This window comes from Nyctibius grandis, chromosome 9 (genome assembly GCF_013368605.1).
Source record: "Nyctibius grandis isolate bNycGra1 chromosome 9, bNycGra1.pri, whole genome shotgun sequence".
Classification (NCBI taxonomy): domain Eukaryota; kingdom Metazoa; phylum Chordata; class Aves; order Nyctibiiformes; family Nyctibiidae; genus Nyctibius; species Nyctibius grandis.
In genome coordinates, this window is record NC_090666.1 from 9,479,574 (window position 1) to 9,499,769 (window position 20,196).

Sequence of the window (20,196 nt, forward strand, 5' to 3'; positions counted from 1 at the left end):
GCAACCAGCTCAATTTTGTCCAAGAACTTTGAAGGAAAAAAGAATATTAATATGCTTCAATCTGAGGGAGACAGGCTGACAATGTACGCAGAAAATGGTTAACAACATAAGAATAATCAATAAAATTAAACCTCAAAAGTTATATATGGGTGGTAAGACTTTACTTGTGTTTGCTGAGAGGAAAACTATGTCCTGAAGCAAACGGGAAGGAAAGAATGGAAGAGGGGGCAGAGAACCTGGAAGCCTCTGAAAGCCAATATCCTCTTCCCAATAATATATCAGTAAGAAACACAGCCCACTCCCTATGAAAACAAGGGGATAACAAGGCAGAAATTCCTGCTCCTTTTCATGCTTTGTTTAAAGAAAAGGCCATTAAGATGTCATTTTGCAAGATCTCTATAAGAGGACTAAATTCTACACTGGAGAGAAGGTCAATGTTTCTGTATACACACATACAGCAAATAAAAATGGAAAAACAGAAGGAATAGTCAGAGAAAGGAAAGACAGATTAAATAACTTTTGTTGAAATGCAGAAGAAATACAAAGAAATAATGATCAGATAAGAAAAAAAATGAAGATGCCACCCTTGGGAATGTCCAATATAAATTGCAGAAATATGATTTCAATTATTTATATTTTTGTCTGTTCTAGTAACTTTTCTCAGACTATTGGCATCTTCAGACCATTACACAAAAATATTCCAAAACACTTCCAGTATTTCATGTATTATATATTCACCTAAATTTTCAATATAGATACAGTATACACAACACTTTATATGTAAAATATTAAGAACAAATACTGTATTGCTTCCTCCATACTAAACACCCTGTTGACAATGATTTGCACTGAATCTTATCACACAGTTCTACTAGTATCATTAACGTCACATGGAAAGGGGACTTTGAGTCAGAATTTTGCTAGCTGTTGTATTCATCACTACTAGAGAATCTATCCTGTTTTCACTACAAACACAGCTCAGAAAAGTGTGTGGTCACTACACGTATATCAAAAAGAGAAAAAAAATCAAATTTTACCACAAATCTTATTTTTAGTTTATACGCTCTATGTGAAATTGTTCTAAATTTAGTCACAGATACAAGCATGATATCTGTGTCAGTACCACCCATTTATAATGTACTACAATGGGGTTTTGTTTGTTTTTAAGCTATATATACACAGTTATAAAGGACAATTTTTATTCACACTCTCTTTTTCTCCCAATAGATATGTGTATCCTTTGTGAACTATACTGGCAGCTTCAACCACTTGTGGTTAGATTTGTTTTATTAATCAAAACTCAATTAATCCTCATTCTTAAGCAGTGATAGATACTGAAAGCTCATTCAGGTTTGAAATCCCCTCTGCCAAGGGCAAACTCTGACAGTTGCAAGCTTTGAAAAAAAATGCCAAGGATAATTTGGTGGCTTCTTACACATTCACCCCAGCTTATTCTTCTGCAGAGAAACTGAAAATGAGTTTTTAAATGTAATTTTTATAGCTTTTTTTTTTTTATCCTGGTATCTGCTAACATTAACTTTTTAAAAACAGCACTAAACTAACAAAGTCAGTGATAGATTTTTCAGAAGAAACATTGATACTTACAGCATCTACAAGGTTTACCACAGACTTTGCAAAATTGTTTGTGTATGCATTTGAAGAACGGTGCTTTTTGAACTAAAAGGAGAAGAAAAAGTAGAATACAGTGAGAACTTATAAACATTTATTACTAATACTTTATTCTTACACCAAGAAAGGAAAATTAATATTTTAAGAAAGAGTAAGGGAAAAACTCAAAAAGCTTTCCAGATCACAGTCTATATCTTATATTCAAGAATTCCTGGAAGACAAAGGAAGCCATGTCTGCGAGACAGCCTTTCACATCTATAAAAGGAGCATTTAGCCACAAGAAATATCCTATTTAGAATCAGAGTTCAAATGTTTGAGACATAAATTACAGGTAAACATGAACATAAACATGAGCTCAAAATTGAGAGACTGCTGTACCCATTAAAGCTGTGCTTAACCTGATGAGTTAAATATCGCACTGTACTAGCCACATTCCATGACTACAATTATGAGACATGAAGATGAAGCATTTACTACTTGTCCTGTGTACAGCTCTTTGCAAAGGCATCCTTTCTCTACTATAGCACCAGACTTTTATGACAAATAGCATTAATTATACCAGAAGGCAAAAAGGAAGAGGGAGTGCACCATAAAAGTAAACTTGTGTTTGAATGTGGAAAGAGTTAAGCTGAATATCTTAAGTTTTAACTTCAAATTTTTTCCATTTCTATAAACTTAGATGAGCTATATTACAAGTTCTGCTTCCTCATTTCTGTGCATGTCATTACTATTGTTTCATGTCTTTCCTCATCCTGCTCCACAAGTCCCCTCTGTTCCAAGTCAAATTTTCCAAAGATACTGCTATGGTATCTGAATATGAATCCATGATTCAAAAAACTGTAAAATTATAAACTAAAATTGCATTACACAATATGATTTGCAGGCAGGAAAAATAAGTGTTCAAAATTTCACAGAAAAGGAACACAAAATTGCATAGAAGACAGTAAAAAGTCTCACTAATTTCAACTACTGATTAAAAGCGACAAATCTCACAATGAGCAAACATTATCAAGTTCCATGAAACTGTCAGCTATTCCCACTCCGAAACACAGTACCCAAAAAGAGGCCTTGAAACAAGAGGGTCTGACTCTTCTCTGAGCAACTGAGTAGCTACTCTCATCAAAGTACATCTCATCATAAGTTAGATGATTAACTACCTTCCCAAATCAGAGTTACAAAACAGACAAATCCTTCATTTTCCAGAATTATGCTTGGTGTGAAGGTGAAAGTAAAACCGGAAAACATATATGCTTTTAAAGTTAAATAATCTGTTTCTCAAATTAAAAGTCAGAAGAGTGACACACACACACACACACTGTATTATTAGATAACAAATTTTCCATCCCTTTAAATTCCAGTTATTTTTGCACAAGCAATCTAGTTTTATATGGACGAAATGCCATAGAGATAACAAAAAGTTCACCAAACTTAATGATGATGCTCCCTCATTTGACTGCAGAAGGATAAACTTTTTACATATGCAGTTATTCACTGTTAAGTTCCACAATGCCTCAGCACATCCACAGCAGGTTTTAATATCCAAAGATCCTACAACATAGGTTTGAAGAGACCTCCTTCCCTATATCTATTCTCAAAACAAAACACTTTCAGCTACAGTGCTAGTAGGCACTTAGGATGTACAGCAAGAAGAGTATCCATATCACAGGACTCTGCTCCCTAGGGAACCGTGATACTAGAAAAAAATGGGGAAGGGGGAAAGTGTGGCTTTGTTTTTTTGTTTTGAGCCAATCCCAAACTTTCCCAGAAGTGGAAAGGTAAAATCATATGCTTTGGAAAATGATTCTGGTTTTCATTAAAGTCTTTAAATGCCAAAATCAATAGCAATATATGACATGATATGTTTAAACACAGCTCCTAAACCAGAAATTAAGCCAAGTAAGTCAGTAAAAAGTGTAACAACCTAATTAAATACGTTTAGCTGTGTCTTCAGTGTTACAGGAAAGGACAATTTTGTGAAAATACATATTATTATAACCACTTAACACAACTGCCAAAGAGGTTTAAGATATTTCTTCCAACACAGAACCTTGCTGCAGGATAAATCTGCCCTCTACTGGTGAGCAGAAAACCTTAAAAGTACATTTAGTGAGCTCCTGGATTGGCAGGCTTTAACTCATACTTGGGAACACGTCCTTAAGTATATCCATTTTATTCCTTGAAAAGAATTATTATCTGCTTCTGAGTCACTGACAACTCTGAAGCAAAAAATCTTGAACGCTTGTGGGCTAAAGTTCTAACAAACAAAGCTGCAGAGGAGACAACAGTTAGTGTCTGTAACAAGTGTGGTGAACAGGATGGTTGTCCTTTAAGCATGTTTGTAATAGCAGACAGACATAGAAATATTATCTCTTCATAAGGAACATCAACCACAGACCTCAGACAAGACAACAAAATATCCGTAACTTCAGTTACTATGCCCTACCCCTACACAACTAACACGTGGGCACTCTTAGAATAGTTTCCTACCAGGTGGCCTTACAAGTGAAAACAGTTGAAGAAATTTCTGTCCTATTCTTCCCACCCATTTGAATTCCCCCTACACTGCTGAATTGACACAGATTAAATATAGGTTATTTCTGCCCAGATTATTTCTACGATTTATCAAACAGATAAGGGAAGGTTATATTATCTGTCTATTCAGCACTGGAGCAAGTACAGTATCCTGTTCTGATAGCTGCTATTTCTGGCTCTTTAAAATCATCCTTCAGTGTTGACAGAAGAGCCCACAACAACATAAAGCTTTGGGAAAACATGCAGTAGAGAGATGCAAGGAACTCTTACTGAAACTTAAAAGTTTATTTGACTTGCATATAAAATAAGCAGAAACTGTTTTATCAACAGAATTTGATTTAAAAAAAAGTCTTGCTCAACAAAAGCAAAGTCATACAAAGAGTTGATGACCCTTATTTGCCTCTTAGTCAATCAACAGTTGAGAAAGCTAAGTGAGACAAGGGCTCAGAATGAGGCACAACAAAGTTGTTCTTAAAGTAACTCGCTGTAGGTTGCACGAGATTCTTTGTTACTAGAAAACTTTTAAACCTACACTGAGTATTTTTCCATAACAGATATGCTGTAGTTAAAATGTAGCTATTGGACTCAAATCTGTGATGCTTTTCAAGAAGGGCCTTAAAATAGTTCTTTAAGTTTACAAAACTTATTACTCCCCAGGCCCCTCTCTCCTGATTTTTCATAGGGGTAACACACAGACACATAGACAGCTTTACTTGGCATAATTAGTGAAAGCAGTAACATCTACATAACATGTTAGTTGATCTGTTTTTTCCCAGTCATCCCTCAAGACAAAAAGGGGAAAAAAGCTGGCTTTTTTTCCTGCCCCTCCCCTTTTTTTTTTTTTTAATCAAATGACAAGCACTTCCTGAATCGAACAAACAACTTACCTTGCACTTCATTATGAAGCCTGTTTATGAACATGAAATACCCAGGAAGAACAATCAGATAGTTTTGTCCATATGCTTTGCTGCATTAAAGTTGATGTTAGTAACCCTAAACTCAGAGTAACAAGCTCTGACCTCTTTCTTCATTACTTTAAGGATCGGATGTAATTTTAGAATGTGTCAGTGTGTTTGTTCTGGACGTAAATGTTTTGTTGCTTTACTGTGTTGGTTATCGGCATATTAAATTATCCATATGATACTACTGTGTTTCAGATGTATTTTGAATATATAATTGCTGTAGAAAATCTTAGGTAACATTAAGCATTATTAGGTATTATGGCCTGTACTGTCTTACAGTACAAATGTTAATAGCTGCTGATAAACAAAATTTTTGACCCAAAAGTAGCTGATGCAGCACAGTGCTGTACATCAACCTACAAATTATAATCTAAAGGAAGATTACCACTGAATTGGTATACTTACCATTTTATGATCGTTGACTATCATGAGCTCCAGATATTTCATTTCTTCAAAGATTCCACGAGATACCTGATGGGTTAAAAGAAATTCTGTGAGAAATCATGAAGATGTAGTGATTTTAAAAAATAACTGCAGCTGATTTAATAGGATTACCCATAAATATTACATAAGGTGTGTAAACCTGTAAAACCTGGGTCAGACACTCAACTAGGGCAAATAATCACAGCTCCAGTAACTTACTGAGTTATGATAGACACTGGCTGAGAATCTGGGTCACATCATTAAGATGTCTATTCTTCTTGGTTCAGCGCAGAAGCCACCACTGCTTCCCTCATCTCTTATTCTCACAATGGCGAAAAATCTCAAACACTAAAAGCTCTTGGTCTACTGTACTATTCATCACAGATTTAATGAGGAAGTCAGTCACTAAAAATATATGTGCCCTCAAAACGTACGCTATGGACTGTGCAACTCTGAAGAAAAACAGATTCATCTTCTTTAAATCAACTATTCCCCTGTGACACACATGCATGTGCAGATCATGAGGACTGTCCACTTCTATTCTCTCAATAAGCCAGTTCTGGGTGTCCTTGTTTGGATTTTTAATTTAATCACACTACTTAACAAGCCAAATGAAAATAAAGTCAGATATCTACAAAGTAGGAAAATTTCATTCAAAATTATTCTTTATCCTCAAGCAGACTCAAAACTTAGAATTCACCACTTTCTAAACTCATTTTCACTACTAAACTTCCATTCAACTGATGTATAGTATTGCTGTTACTTTGGAAAGTTTATCCAGTTTTCTCCAAATCTTCTATTTTTAAAGAATAATCTTCTTGTTTTATCATTTGATAATTGTATTATGTGACAATATCAAGCTACCAAAAATATTTGTTTTCTAAAGCCTTTGTTCTCTCAACATTAAACAATCCAGAAATTAGTGGTTTTGGTTTTGTTTTTATAAATGGTCTTAATTCAGGGTCACACTTCTACTTACTGCTCTCTTTCTTCTCTTTCTCCTCAGCCACTGTAGTTCAGACAGAAAGGGCCATTCAGAACTAGATTCAGTCTCTGTACAAATTACAATTTAAGAATTTCATGGCATTATTTTAAACTACTTCTGTACACTGTCCAAACCAAAAGTAGACTAAGATCACCAAAATTAGAACCATTGATACTGAAAAGTTCATTTTTTAAAATACACAAAATGTAAAATACCTCATATCAAAACTCAAGTAATTTAGAAATCTAAAGTTAGAATTAAAGCATGCAAGGGGAGGTAAAGATTGTAACCTGGGCTTAGAATATAGTTTTCTTCCGTCTCGTGTCCTCGATAGCATTAATATCACTGATTAATTTAAATTATTTGCAGAAGAAAGCTAAATGCAGGTCTTCATGGTTAGAAATCTTTCAGCTGTTTTTTGACAACTCAATTCCATTGCAATAATTGTGAAAAAAGTCAGGTTAGTATCAATTTTTCAAGTTTTTCTAAATAATCAGCAATTTTATATAGACCGTTAGCCTAATATTCAAATTTTTCAAGTTATATACACAATTATTTCCAACATTGAAAAACTCATAACGTAAGCAAAAACATACCAAGGTCCTGCAACTGCTTGGAGGCTTGTGTTCCATAAGTTCTTTGGATGATATGTGGCCTACTTTTACTTTCCTGATAAGAAAAATATGTGACATTTTCTTCTAATTAATAATGTCAAGTGAAAAGTGAGACACTTCTTTCAGTATTTATAATTTTTATTATTTTTCCATAAAATGCAAGCAACCATAGTACCAATTTGGCATAGTACTAATTTGAAGCAATCCATTTGCAATCCTGAGCAAATCATGGAGTCTCTCTGCTTCAGCACATTTACTGGCCTACAAAACTGGAATATCACAGATGTCTTTGAGATTACTTGAAAAAAAGTCCTTTAAAAGCCTGAGTGTTAGAGATTTGATTTCAAATAAATCAAATTAGAGAATATATATCTAGCTAAAATCTTCCTTCCACAGATGAAAAGCAACTATTACTATTTATCACAAAAGAAAATCTTTTTAATTGCAGCAAAATGTAAGAAACTAATCAATATGCTACCTTTAAGAGGATTATTTCACCCTGTTTTACTGGTGTATTCAATACTTAAAAAGGAGATGACTTCTAATGCGTATTTTCTTTAGAAGTCTGACATGCCCTAAATTATCATATTTTGGTATCTGCTCTAGAAGACAACTATCTTTTCTTCCGTAACACCTCCTCTGCAAAGCCTGCCAAAACAAGCAATTCTTTTCAAAGGGTAGGATGTTAATGTTCTGTAACTTCTGTAAGAAATACGTAACACGCTGAAGGAAAATACTGCACATTTTTGCTGGGTTTTTCGGGGCGGGGCGGGGGAGAAGAAAAAAAGCTTTATATAGCATCTACTATAGTTAAGATTAATCAAGCTGAATAAACTACATGCTGAAGGCTGTGTCCAAGATATTTATGTCATGTAGTACAATCAAAAAATGAGCCTCTGCAAGCTCTCTGTAGCTGTATTATTTTGATCTTCAGTAGTTTTGAGAAAAATATTCATCTCATCTGTCTTCTTATCATTTAGAATTCCACATGAATCCTCAAGAGTTAGCAGATGGTATCTCACTTTTATAACTAGAACTTTTGCTCTACTTCCAAGTTTTACTGAAATATCACCTAGTTGACCAAGGGAAGCCAGTCGATGTAATCTTTTTGGATTTCAGTAAAACTTTTGATACTGTCTCTCACAGTATCCTCCTGGGCAAAATGTCCAGCATACAGCTGGATAAACACATAACGCAATGGGTGAACAGTTGGCTGACGGGTAGGGCTCAAAGAATTATAGTAAATGGGGTACGTCGGGCTGGCAACCGGTCACTAGTGGGGTTCCTCAGGGATCCATCTTGGGGCCAATGCTCTTCAATATCTTCATTAATGATTTGGACACAGGACTTGAAGGACTATTATCCAAGTTCACTGATGACACAAAATAGGGAGGAGCTGTTGACACTCCTGAGGGCAGAGAGGCCCTGCAGAGAGACCTAGATAAATTAGAGAGGTGGGCGAACACCAACCGCATGAAGTTTAACAAGGGAAAATGCCGGATTTTGCACCTGGGACATGGCAATCCTAGATGTATATACTGAAAAGTACCCAGAAAAGAGCCACAAAGATGGTGAAGGGTTTAGAGGGGAAGCCGTACAAGGAGCGTCTGAAGTCACTGGTTCTGTTCAGCTTGGAGAAGAGAAGACCGAGGGGAGACCTCATTGCGGTCTACAACTTCCTCACAAAGGGAAGTGGAGGAGTAGGCATTGACCTCTTCACCCTGGCGACCAGGGACAGAACTCGAGGGAATGGCAGGAAGATATGCCAGGGGAGGTTTAGGTTGGATATTAGGAAAAGGTTCTTCACCCAGACGGTGGTGGAGCCCTGGAACAGGCTCCCCAGGGAAGCAGTCATGGCACCAAGCCTGACAGTGTTCAGGAAGCATTTGGACAATGCCCTCAGACACATGGTGTGAATTCTGGGGTTGTCCTGTGCTGGGACAGGAGCTGGACTTGATGATCCTTGTGGGTCCCTTCCAACTCAGGACATTCTATGATCACACAGAGATATTCTGGTTTCCTTTGTCCACCCAAGCAAGAAAACAGTTTAGTCAAATTCTCCTCTGCCTACTATATGGATACCATTGTACAAATAGAATCTCCATGAATTTACTGTATCTGTGCTGTCAGTTTTCAGCCTTACAGCCTTTACGAGTATGTGCTACATCAAAATACATTACATAGCTTAACACATGGTATGTAATATTGCTCCCAAGGAGACTGAGAAATCTTTTGGGGTGTAACATTTTCCCATGACTCCATAGTTTCATTTTCATCCCAATAATTGACCATCCAAATGACACTGATTCCTCCGAATGTTGATCCAGCTTCTCTGAAAGTGTCAGGAGTCAAAGATTTTGCAGATCTTTCTTTGCACTATAAGTTCAGCTTTACAGTCACTAAAACGTATCAGTTCTGCAGCATTATATTATTTGTCATATACTGGTAAGTACTAGAGAGAGACAAGCTTGAGAGCTGTGATACAGCATCTGGAATATATCCTACAGATCAAGCAGGATACAAACCTTAAGAATTCTCTGTCTCTATGTTGCAGAATGATTTCAGTGAAAATCACTCAAATCTTTGAACCATTCAAGAGGTAGAAATCTACCTGGTTTTACTACTGTCTATGAGTCAGCTCTATTAACAGCTAAAGTTTTAGGAACAACTGTATTATAATATACGGAACATGGAGCACAAAAATAATTGTAGTTAGCAAGACATTTGCATAAATGCAGTCCTAAATGCTGATCCAGCATAGTCATATATTTGAATATGCTGGACCAGAATCATTTAAGCTATACAACAACCACCGACTTAACGTATCTAAAGTGTAAGATACCCAGATATAATTATCTACTTCATTAAGCTCTTTGTGGAAATATGGTAGGTCAAAGAGCAATCTGATCCAACTATTTAGAGAGGGATGAATAAATGACTTCCAGAGATCCCTTCTATGAATTTATAAATCCTTTAGTTCAAGTACTAGAGCAAACTGATAAACGCTTTTTGACAGTCCATAACCATTTGCTACGGAAACAGTCTTACTAGTCTGCTTCCAACATCTAAATGATCAACAAGAACTAGGAAAAGAAAGATTAAAGAAAAGCAGAGAAAAATCTTAGGCAATTCATACTTACACGTTTCTTGGCTTAAATAAAGCCTTAAACAAAGGCTCCAATCAAGTGTTTTAAGATACTTTTGTTTTTCATATAAATGCATGAGAGAGGTCACTCATTTATTGATTTATTCTAATACTTTTATTTGCTATTCCTTGAGCACTCTCCCAAACCAAATAAATCAGATAAAAATAAACTTACTGCACTGTGGGTCAGATCCATCGGTTCTATCAAGTACAAATAAGTACTATCTTCAAACATGCCACTAGAACATGGAGAAAAAGGGGTGATATTTAGGATTACATAGCAATTAATTTGACTCCAGGATACGATTTCTGATAAGACAAAACCAAACTTAGGGCTGAAAAACTGATCAATATTAAAATAAAGTCCATATATGTTCATTACTACCGCATGTGGCTAAAGCTAATAATTTTTTTTGAGATCAGATGCATTTCAATGAACTAACGCTGAATGTAATGGCAATGTAATGATAAAGCACCAAAAAGAGTAAAGATTTGACCTTGGAAAGAGAAAGTCTTAAGACACATATTAACATGCAGAACATAATCAACAGCTGAGTTGCACTTAACAGTAACTAATCCTAGTAAGGACTAATTTCTTACATTTTTTCTGTGTACAATCTAACAAAAAGATCAATTTTTCTATTGGCTGACAGAATCATACATGAATACTGAGCATGCAAGCTGCTAATGTACAATTCTTGTTTATCCTTTACCATAATAAGTCATCTGGTGAAATATTTATTTGCACTTACCATATTCAAAGGTTTCATGAGACGGCATCAAAGGACTTCAATCCCAATGAAACAAAAAAAAAAGTGCTAGCAGTTTGGTATAGCTGGTACTGGCATTTCAAAACATCAAAAATCTTTGGGCCTGGAGAGTTTCAGTCCCTCACATATTAAGAGATAATATTGAAGAGTAATAATTAGTTAATAGCCTTGTTTGAAAAATGAGAGTGTGCACTTACTGAAGTCCATTACAAGTTGAAAGAGCAACTTTGGAATCCTTGATACCTCTGATATTTCCATGGTAGTAACAATGTTCTCCACCCTAAGAATGTTTAAAAAGCAAACAATTACACACACACAAAATTACCCTGATTTAATGTCTGTTGCTTAAAACCAAGGCAAAAAAAAATCTAACACCTTGTATTAGGTAAAATTTCCAAGAAAGCAGTGATTGCTGAAGTAAATACCAATGACTAGCCCTAATTGCTTATAATAGAAAAACTGTGCCCAGTAAAGACTAATTTATAGAACTCTTCAAGCCATAACATGGGTTATGCTTTTGTGGAAGTCACAATATTCTTGATCTTTAAGTGCATTTCTTTGCTGTAAATTGATTCTTTAAAAACATTATGTAATGAGCATTGAACTGTTTCTTGATGCCTTTCAGGTCTGTTAAAATTACAAGTGATACAGTGTTCATCCATTGCCTGGCAGGTATTTGGCTTAGATTGGTATTTTACCAATTTCTCACTAAAAATTTATCAATTAAAATGTTACATCATTAAACTGTAAGTACCAATATCACTAATGATGAATGAGCTAGAAAGTGAACCCAGTTTAGCAACACTATACAGCTGGATTTTTACTGTACATATCACAAGAGTACTAAAAGTCAACTCTTGATTTTAACTGCATAAAATTCCAAATAGATGCAAAACCCAAATTATTCCAACAAGGGTAGGAGTTTTGTGTTTCTCTAAGCAAGTCAACAGTCATGTTTTAGACAAGGTCCTGCCTTTTATTTAAAAAATAATATTTAAATTACCTACAATTGTGTTAAAATGTTAGAGACTTTAAAAAAAAAAAAACAAACACAAATTAGGCAAACTACATCCAAAACTGCAATCAAAAACCTCAGTTTTCAAAGGCCGTAATGATATAAAGTAAGGGAGACTGCTGAATGCTGCAATACAAGATTTGAACAGTCAACTGATGTAGGGATTAGGCTGAACAGAATTCCTGCCAAATGTGCTAGCAAATGGGTGTGAATGAAACTCTGTATAGCCTTCCACTTCTCCACAAGAAGGTAAGGGAAGTTGCAATATGTGTATGTATAGGGGGAACAGGACAACACAGGAGACCAAAATACCACAGAGAAGAATTGGTACATACTTAAAAACTTAAATTTCTGATCCAGAAAAGCCTTGCTTAGATGCCAACTAAACTCTAGTGAATGCTATACGCTTTCCTCTGAATTAAAAGTACAGGTTCCCTGGACCTGCCTGATTTTCATCACAGAATGAGCTAAGTTGAGCTCTCCTCTCCTGAAGCAACTAGCTCCTGTCTACGCTCTCCTTAAAGTGGGCAGAGAAGCAACCAAATCATCCAAGGTGACTTTAAGCATGCTCAGAACACACATAAGACAGCGTGACAAGACAGATCCTCACAAAACAGAGTTGCAGTGGCTTTCTTTTCAAAATATAGACCATTACATGCAAATGCCCCTCTCAGGCTAACAACTACAGCACTCACCCCAGGTTTCCCAACTGCTGAACAACTTCCCAGGTCACCTTGAGGAGAGTCAGCTCACATCTCCCCACCTTCTAAAAGTGTGCTCCATCTCCAAAGCTACTGGGTACTTTGTGTCAGAGCACTCCACATGAATCAAGCTAAAGCAGTCTCATTTTGTAGAAAACACAAAGATTTTTAAGTCATAAAGAGGGAGCATGATTCTGTACCCCAGAGGCTAGGAAGCTTCTAGGAAGAGGTCTTAACAGCAGACTACAATAAATAAATGATTCAGAAGAGAAGTTAAGAAATAATTGTTCTGTCAAAGCATCATCTACTCACATACAAGAATTACTAGTGTTAAAGTAATTTCATGAAGATCTTTTTAAATCTGATTTTTTTTTTTTACTTTCTGTAGTTTCAGGATTTGTCATTTTTCTCTAAATGTTCTCATTTTCTTCTATGTACTAAACTTGTGTGATTTAATTTCTCCACGTAATGAAAGTAAAGTTCTACTCCACTATCAAGAGTTACGTATTATTTGATTGCAAATAGCATATTTTTAGGATTACATACCATAGGCAGCCACGTGGCAAATTATTAAATCCTTTATCTCTATTCTGATACAGAAATTAATTCTACCCTTATTGCTGGACAACAAAATTACTAATCCCTAAAATTCCATAAATTGCTGAGGAATAAATTGATTAGACTATTAGAGGCTTACAGAACTACTTATCATGACTAAGGGTAAAATAAACTGCCTTCACAGGAATGGTTCAACTGAGTAAACAAGAACAGTATATTCATTTTCTATCAACAGAAACAAAGCATCAAGAGCAACATTAACAGACTGTTCAAGCTATGAAAGTTTAGAAAGAAACCAAGAAAAATTACTTTGACTTTCTAAAGCATTACTTTGACTTTTCAAAAGAAAAAGGACTAGTGAATTTAGAAGCTGTTAAACACCAGAAATTCTGCTGCTATACGTCAGTGAAGCTAAAATGAGGAAAACTGAATGATCCTAATTTACCTCATTTAAGTAGTTGGTCTTTAATGTCTATCAACAATAACCCCAGCTAAACTAAAGATAAAAAGCATTCTCAAAAAGGTTTATTAAAAACCCTTAAGTGCGGTTGTCTCTCTCACATTGTTTGAAAAACGTACCATTCATCATCAAAATATTCTTAATTCTGGTGTCATGTCATCTGAATTCCAACTAGCATATTGGACCCATTCCTTCTGCTATTATTATAACTCAGGGAAGTACTAAAAATGTAAATGCTCTTTGTTTAAGTATGCACAGCATTATTTCCATTTTGCATCTTATTTAATGAGTTATTCAGATTCTGAATGAAATTCCTAGCAGACTATTGTGCATAATTTAAATCAAAGTACTACACAGAAAGCAATATTTACATATTTACTTTCCATCAATGAGAATGCGTAAGCCATGCTTTTAAGAACTAAATCATTATTATCTTTCTCACACAAGTAGTGTTTCAAGAATATTTGTTAAAAGACAGTCATCCAAGTAAAGAAATTGCTGTTTGTTCTTCAGTGTTTTCACTCTTGTAATAAACCACCCCCTTCTAGAAAATACAATACTTCTCATCAAGATCTCACTTCTTTACGTCCACATCAGGAAACAAAACAATCTTTTACTTATGCAAGTCTAAAAAGGATTATAAGATATTGCAAAAGACCAGGATACAGTCCTTATTTGATCTCCTACATAAATTGTGTGTATATTTTCTGAACTTATAATGAAGCCTTTTACAGATTAATGCGACCTCAGGAGCTCTATTATTGTTTCTAAATAAATCAATTCAGAAAACATCCCCTGGGAAGTTTGCATCAAGTTACTGCAGCATGCAAAGGTAGTCCATTTGCTGAGTCTAAAGTTCTAATATAATTTTCCAGTCAGATTCATGATTCAGCAACCGCAGTGCTCAATGCTAGTGCTGCAGCCGACAATTGCATGAGCTTGTCTAAATGCCAGAGGGAATTGTTTTCTTGCATCATTTAGCATTTTTGCCTATTCTGCAGAGTACTGAGTCTTAATGAAATGAAACAACTTCCTTAGTATGTTAGATGAAACTATTTTTCTTCTTCAGTGGAAGAAAACAAAATGGTATATTGCAATAATTGTATTGCAATGTAATTGTTTACTTTTGCCCTAATCTGTGATATATTGTTTTATTTGAGATTCTCTATAACAAGGGCAAAATAATAAACTAGACATTTAATACTTGGACAAACAACTGTCCCGACTTGCTGAAGGCATAAATGCAACTTGAATGCTTGCTTTCCTCCACTCTAAAGAGAGATATATTTCAGGTGTAATAAGCTCACAACAAATATTCCAGCATTCATACCAAATATGAAAAAAAACATTCCCTGAAAATGTAGTTTATAACCTTCCTAGGAACTTACCAGTCCTCAATTTTGTTACTACAACAAACACAAACACTGATCTGGTTCCCTTAGTCAGGGCTGAACTATCTTGCATAACTTTAATCTTTTTGTCTTTCGGTCAATAGCCTATGACACTGAACTCAATTTGGGAGCTAGTTTGACAAGTGTAATTAATTGGATGTCAAGCAATATGCTGGTTTTGTAATAATTGAAACCTTAACCTCTGCAGTTAAGTCTCTAATTTTCTATTTCACAACTGTATAATTCTTGCAAAGAAAAGTCACTGCAAGTTTTTTTTGTTTGTTTCAATGTCTTCTATTACCATTATCCCTTTCCCTTGCACTTTGTTCTAAGTACATGTAAATAATTAAAGAAGACTATACTGATGGTGACTTCAACCCTTCTACACCCTACATTTTATGAGATGTAATTGTTCTGGCAGTATCTGGATCATCTTCACTACTACCACCTACCACTGCCAACACCTCACCCCGACACATAGCTTTCTTTTTTTGTACAATTCTTCTTGTATTGCTGAGGTATCCTTACAAGATGAGATCACAGTTACCTTGTTTGTGTGGGAAAAGGCTTCTGGTGTTTTTAAAAGTCTTGCAAAACTCTTTTTTAGCATTTTACTGTCATTGTTTCCTCAGAAAGACCATTCTGACACATTTTAAGAGCACAATACCTTAGAAAACTTTGGTTTTCCATCTTCATAGTGAATCTCCACATAATTGGAAGATAACAAGTCACTGTCAAAGAAAAGGAAGAATCAAGATGAGAAAAATCTGAATATTATTTCTACTGCTATGGGTGGGTTTGGGGTTTTTTGTTACGAGTTTTTAAACCATTTTTTCTTTCCTTGTAAATTAGTTTAAAAAAAATCAAGCAGCTTGTGTCCAGTAAATAGTTTGCTGGTGCACTGGAAGTCAGAGTGTATTACAGAAAGGGGAATTTCATTCTGCAATCTAATCCCCTGTATTTTAGCTTTGCCATTCTATTATCAGCCTTCTAAATATGCAAAAAAATATCCCATGGCTTTAGAACTTTGTTTGCTGCCAGTAACTGGTACCAACAAAATGCATGTTTAGTTCATTATTTTCTTCAAATAAGTTTTAGATAAAATATAAAAATTAAAACAGACTATATGCAAGGCTGAGCAAATATATACACAATTGTTCTGAAGAGTGTATACTTTACCTGTACCTCACTTTCACAACTGCAAATACTCAATTTTTAAAAAAAAACCAAACAAACAAATACCAAAACCACAAAAAAACCCACTGTACTACCCCTTTTCTTCCTTTCACTTTTTCTTCTCAGATTCTTTCCTCACTCTTATTTTTTTCCTAACTCTGCAAGACAAATTTCTGAAGCATAAAAATTCCCTATACTGTATAATTTACAGTTAAAATTTCTTTTTTTTTTTTTAAATAAGATTAGCTAGCCCGCACATATCCTGGGATAACTTCAATGCTCCATTCACCTTTCACCCTGTTATAATCAGGGCTGCAGCCCAGTGGCTCAGGGAGAGCAAAGCAATTATATGTGTTAACTGGCCCCATCATAAATGCAAGATAAGCATTTTACTTAATGTGATCCAGAATTCTAACCATTTTGCAAGCCTCTACCCTTCCAAATAAAAAAATCATTTAAGGGTCTGATAGTGGTACATATATCACAACAAAAATATTGTTGCTATGAATAAAAAATATCATCATTATGGAAGCATGGTCTGACAAAACAGCTCTGATGGGAATTCATGACTAACAACAACTTATGATAAAGGGTATCTCAAGCTCAGATTAGGCTATTAGCAATCCTGATAACACTTTAACTCTGGGACTACTGGCTCACAAAATCAATTCTTCATGCCGCATTTATCAGGCACTACACTTATCAGAGAAGATACTGCAGAAGAGAGTTACCAGTGGTTCCCTTAAAAGTCCTTTTTCATAGAACTGAAAGACCACATTATGTGCACTCTGTGCCTGCAAAACCAACATTAATAGCCATGAATAATTACTTAAGTCTCATCATTCATCTTAACATTCATTTTGACAGCAACATTTAATAGATGTATTTTTAAAGTGCAGATTTAAAAATAAATTCACTTGCATAAAATCATTTTAACTTTCTCTATTTGTATCATAGTAAGCTATAAATTTTCTGCAAGAGAATACAAATGCTTTATAAATAGCGTGCTTGACTACAATGCAAACATTGAATTCTTCAACATGTCAAGGTTTGAAGCTTCTAAAGAGGATTACATAGACAAGGCAATTAAACTGTAGAGTGTTGACAATGTCCTTTTCTTCTTTGCATTTTTTACACTTATGAAGCATAAGGACTGCTGTCCTCAGTACTTAATGGGATGGTATAAACAAGGCTAGAGGTAACTGACATAAGTAGGAAAATGGAAAATTCTGATTAGATATAAGTTTAAAAAAATCACTAAGGATGGTTAAACACCGGAACTATGCTCAAGTTGAAAGAGCCTTGACCAGATTCAGATTTTTACAGACACTTCTGCTTGAATTCACAGACACCATTTGTTTCCCTCAAACCCATTCAAGGATCAGCATTTATCTACCCATTTCTAAATCAAGCTCAAACTCTCATGCTCCCTTTTTTGCTCTCTTCTAGTAATCTTACGCCACTGACCTCAGAACTGCTTTCAATGCTATCTAGTGCTTTTGGCATCGCATTAAGACTTGCAGTAGGTGATTTCCCACTGTGTCTACTGACTCACAACTCACTGTAATTTAATTACAGCATTTGTCACTTAATTTATCTCATTTTATTTGACATAAGAGCCGCTCAAAATTACTTTAGTCCACCCTTTGCAGAATCTTTCCAGAGTTCAGTGCTCTTCTCTTGGATTTTGGTTGAACTTCTGTTGTAACCCAGTTGCTTCCTTCATCTGCCAACCTTTTCATTCTTTAGCTTCTCATTACTTCCAACTGCAAAGGGATTCCTGATTCAGAAATAGAGTGTCCCACACGACAGGATATCTAACATGACATGCTTATGATGGAATACTCCTATATATATGTTACAAGTATAAAGCAAGGATGCAGCAGACAGCAGCTTTTCCAGCAGACTACACTTTTCTCATCGCTGACCTTCCAACGCTACCGTCCTGTGGGATCTGCTGGACACAAGGCGTATCGACGAAATTCTCCACACTGAGCAAATTCCCTCCAAAGAAAACTGAGGCCTGCTATTCGTGATATACTTCCCAAATGCCACGTTGTAAACAAAACACACCTTTAGTTTGTAAACCACCCTTTTGCCAAATGTAACACAGTATCTACCACCTAGAAGTTGGAGTAGAAAATCTTTTATAAGGCTGTTATCTTTCACAAACTCGTTCTCATGCTATGCAGTAGCAGGGTATTTAACATTAGTTTCTGATCATTATTATGTTCTTAAGCTTGTTACACATAACCACCAACATATTGCAAGGGCATTTTTCTCATAACATTTCCCACAGGACAGCAAGAATTTTGAACTTTCCATTGAAAAAAATCAGTCAGCTTCTCCTTAAACTATATGCCTCTACCTTGGTAAGTACCTGATTGTCCTGGTTTGGCCTAAACCAGGCCAATTTTCCTTTCAGTGATTTTTACTTTCAGCTAAGTCTCTTCTAAGTAACTGCATTTTCTGAAACTAACTGCATGTTTTGCAGACAGTGTCCGCTTCTAGAACTGATAACGCTCGAAGTTTGTAGTTATCGCTGAGGCACCGGTAGGGATGTTATGCAGAAAGGCTCTTGCTGTACTTATTCCTAGAGAAACCAAGGTCACTGCTAAATTCCTCACTGCTTACAAGTGAAGAGCCAAAGCGGGGTCACACCTGCAGGGGGGAGCGGACAGGGCAGGTGACCCAAAATTGACCAACGAAGGCATTCCATCCCATACACGTCATTCTCAGTATAAAGCGGGGGGATCACGAGGGTCTCGCTCTCTTTCTGCTATGGCCGGTGTCCAAAGAGGACTCTGTCCGTTTTCCTGCTGCCCCCGATCCTGATCCGTGCATCCCTGAATCCAGCTCTCGACCATCGCTGGGTGCAGCCTGGGCCTTCCCGGAGCCTGCCCTGCAGTGCCAGTGGTGACGTGGCTGACATCGGGGGAGCTCGATCTTGGTTTTGTATACATTTGTATATACTTGATTATTCCATTATTATTATTATACTCTTTTTCATTATTATAGTTTATTAAAACTGTTTTAGCTTTCCAACCCGTAAGTCTCTCTCCCTTTTCCCTTTCCCTTTGGCGGGGGGGAGGGTTAACAGAGAACGTCTGCCACAGGTTTAATAGCCGGCCCAGCTTTAAACCGTGACAGATTTATTGGCACCCCAGATGGGACACGAACCCAGGACAAACCAGGACACTGATTTTTGCCAGGTACCTTCTATCACTTATTTCTATTTCAAGTATCTGTCTACACTAGCAAACATCCTGAAGAACACATTACTTCAAATAATCCAGAAATCCCTCAATGTATACTGCTAATTTGAGACAATCATGATCTTATCCAGGGGAAGAGTGGGGAACGGCAAGAGGACAGTATGTATGCAGGTGTTTTCCAACACGGCTTTGCTAGTACACACAACCAGTTACTTCTATAATAAAGCTAATCTCAGTCCTGTTCTCTATATTCATAGCAAAATCAGTACAAACACATCCATAACTGTGCTTATAAATGGTTAGTATTGAAATGTGGTATTGCAGAGAGTAGTCTAGGACTGAAAAATTCAGCAAAAATATTCCACTACTGCCACAAAGAAAAAGACAGAATTTGCTTATGGGAATTTGTTCTACATTTTGCTAAAGCTCCAGGAATAACAACAGCTGTAAAAATAAGTGTAAAATGGTTACTGCAACTTAGCCGTACAAAAGCTTTTACCTGTTATTAATGCTGACAAATCTGACAAAAGGAGAAATTATTTAAGGAAAAGAAAAAAAGAAAGGACACTTAACCAAAGTGACTTTCAAATATTTTTTCCAACAAGACAGACAAATACACA

General features: G+C 35.9%; 1 protein-coding gene across 1 annotated transcript in view; it reads right to left on the bottom strand.

Moving 5' to 3' along the window:
• ADAM23 (ADAM metallopeptidase domain 23) overlaps nt 1–20,196 on the bottom strand; it is a 79,855-nt gene that overhangs the window by 37,612 nt on the left and 22,047 nt on the right. The window contains exons 4-10 of the mRNA XM_068407994.1: nt 15,853–15,916; nt 11,258–11,340; nt 10,466–10,529; nt 7,128–7,200; nt 6,526–6,599; nt 5,529–5,594; nt 1,606–1,677 (exon numbers count right to left, since the gene is read on the bottom strand). Of these exons, the coding sequence (XP_068264095.1) occupies nt 1,606–1,677; nt 5,529–5,594; nt 6,526–6,599; nt 7,128–7,200; nt 10,466–10,529; nt 11,258–11,340; nt 15,853–15,916 (496 nt within the window). The remainder of the gene's footprint in view (nt 1–1,605; nt 1,678–5,528; nt 5,595–6,525; nt 6,600–7,127; nt 7,201–10,465; nt 10,530–11,257; nt 11,341–15,852; nt 15,917–20,196) is intronic.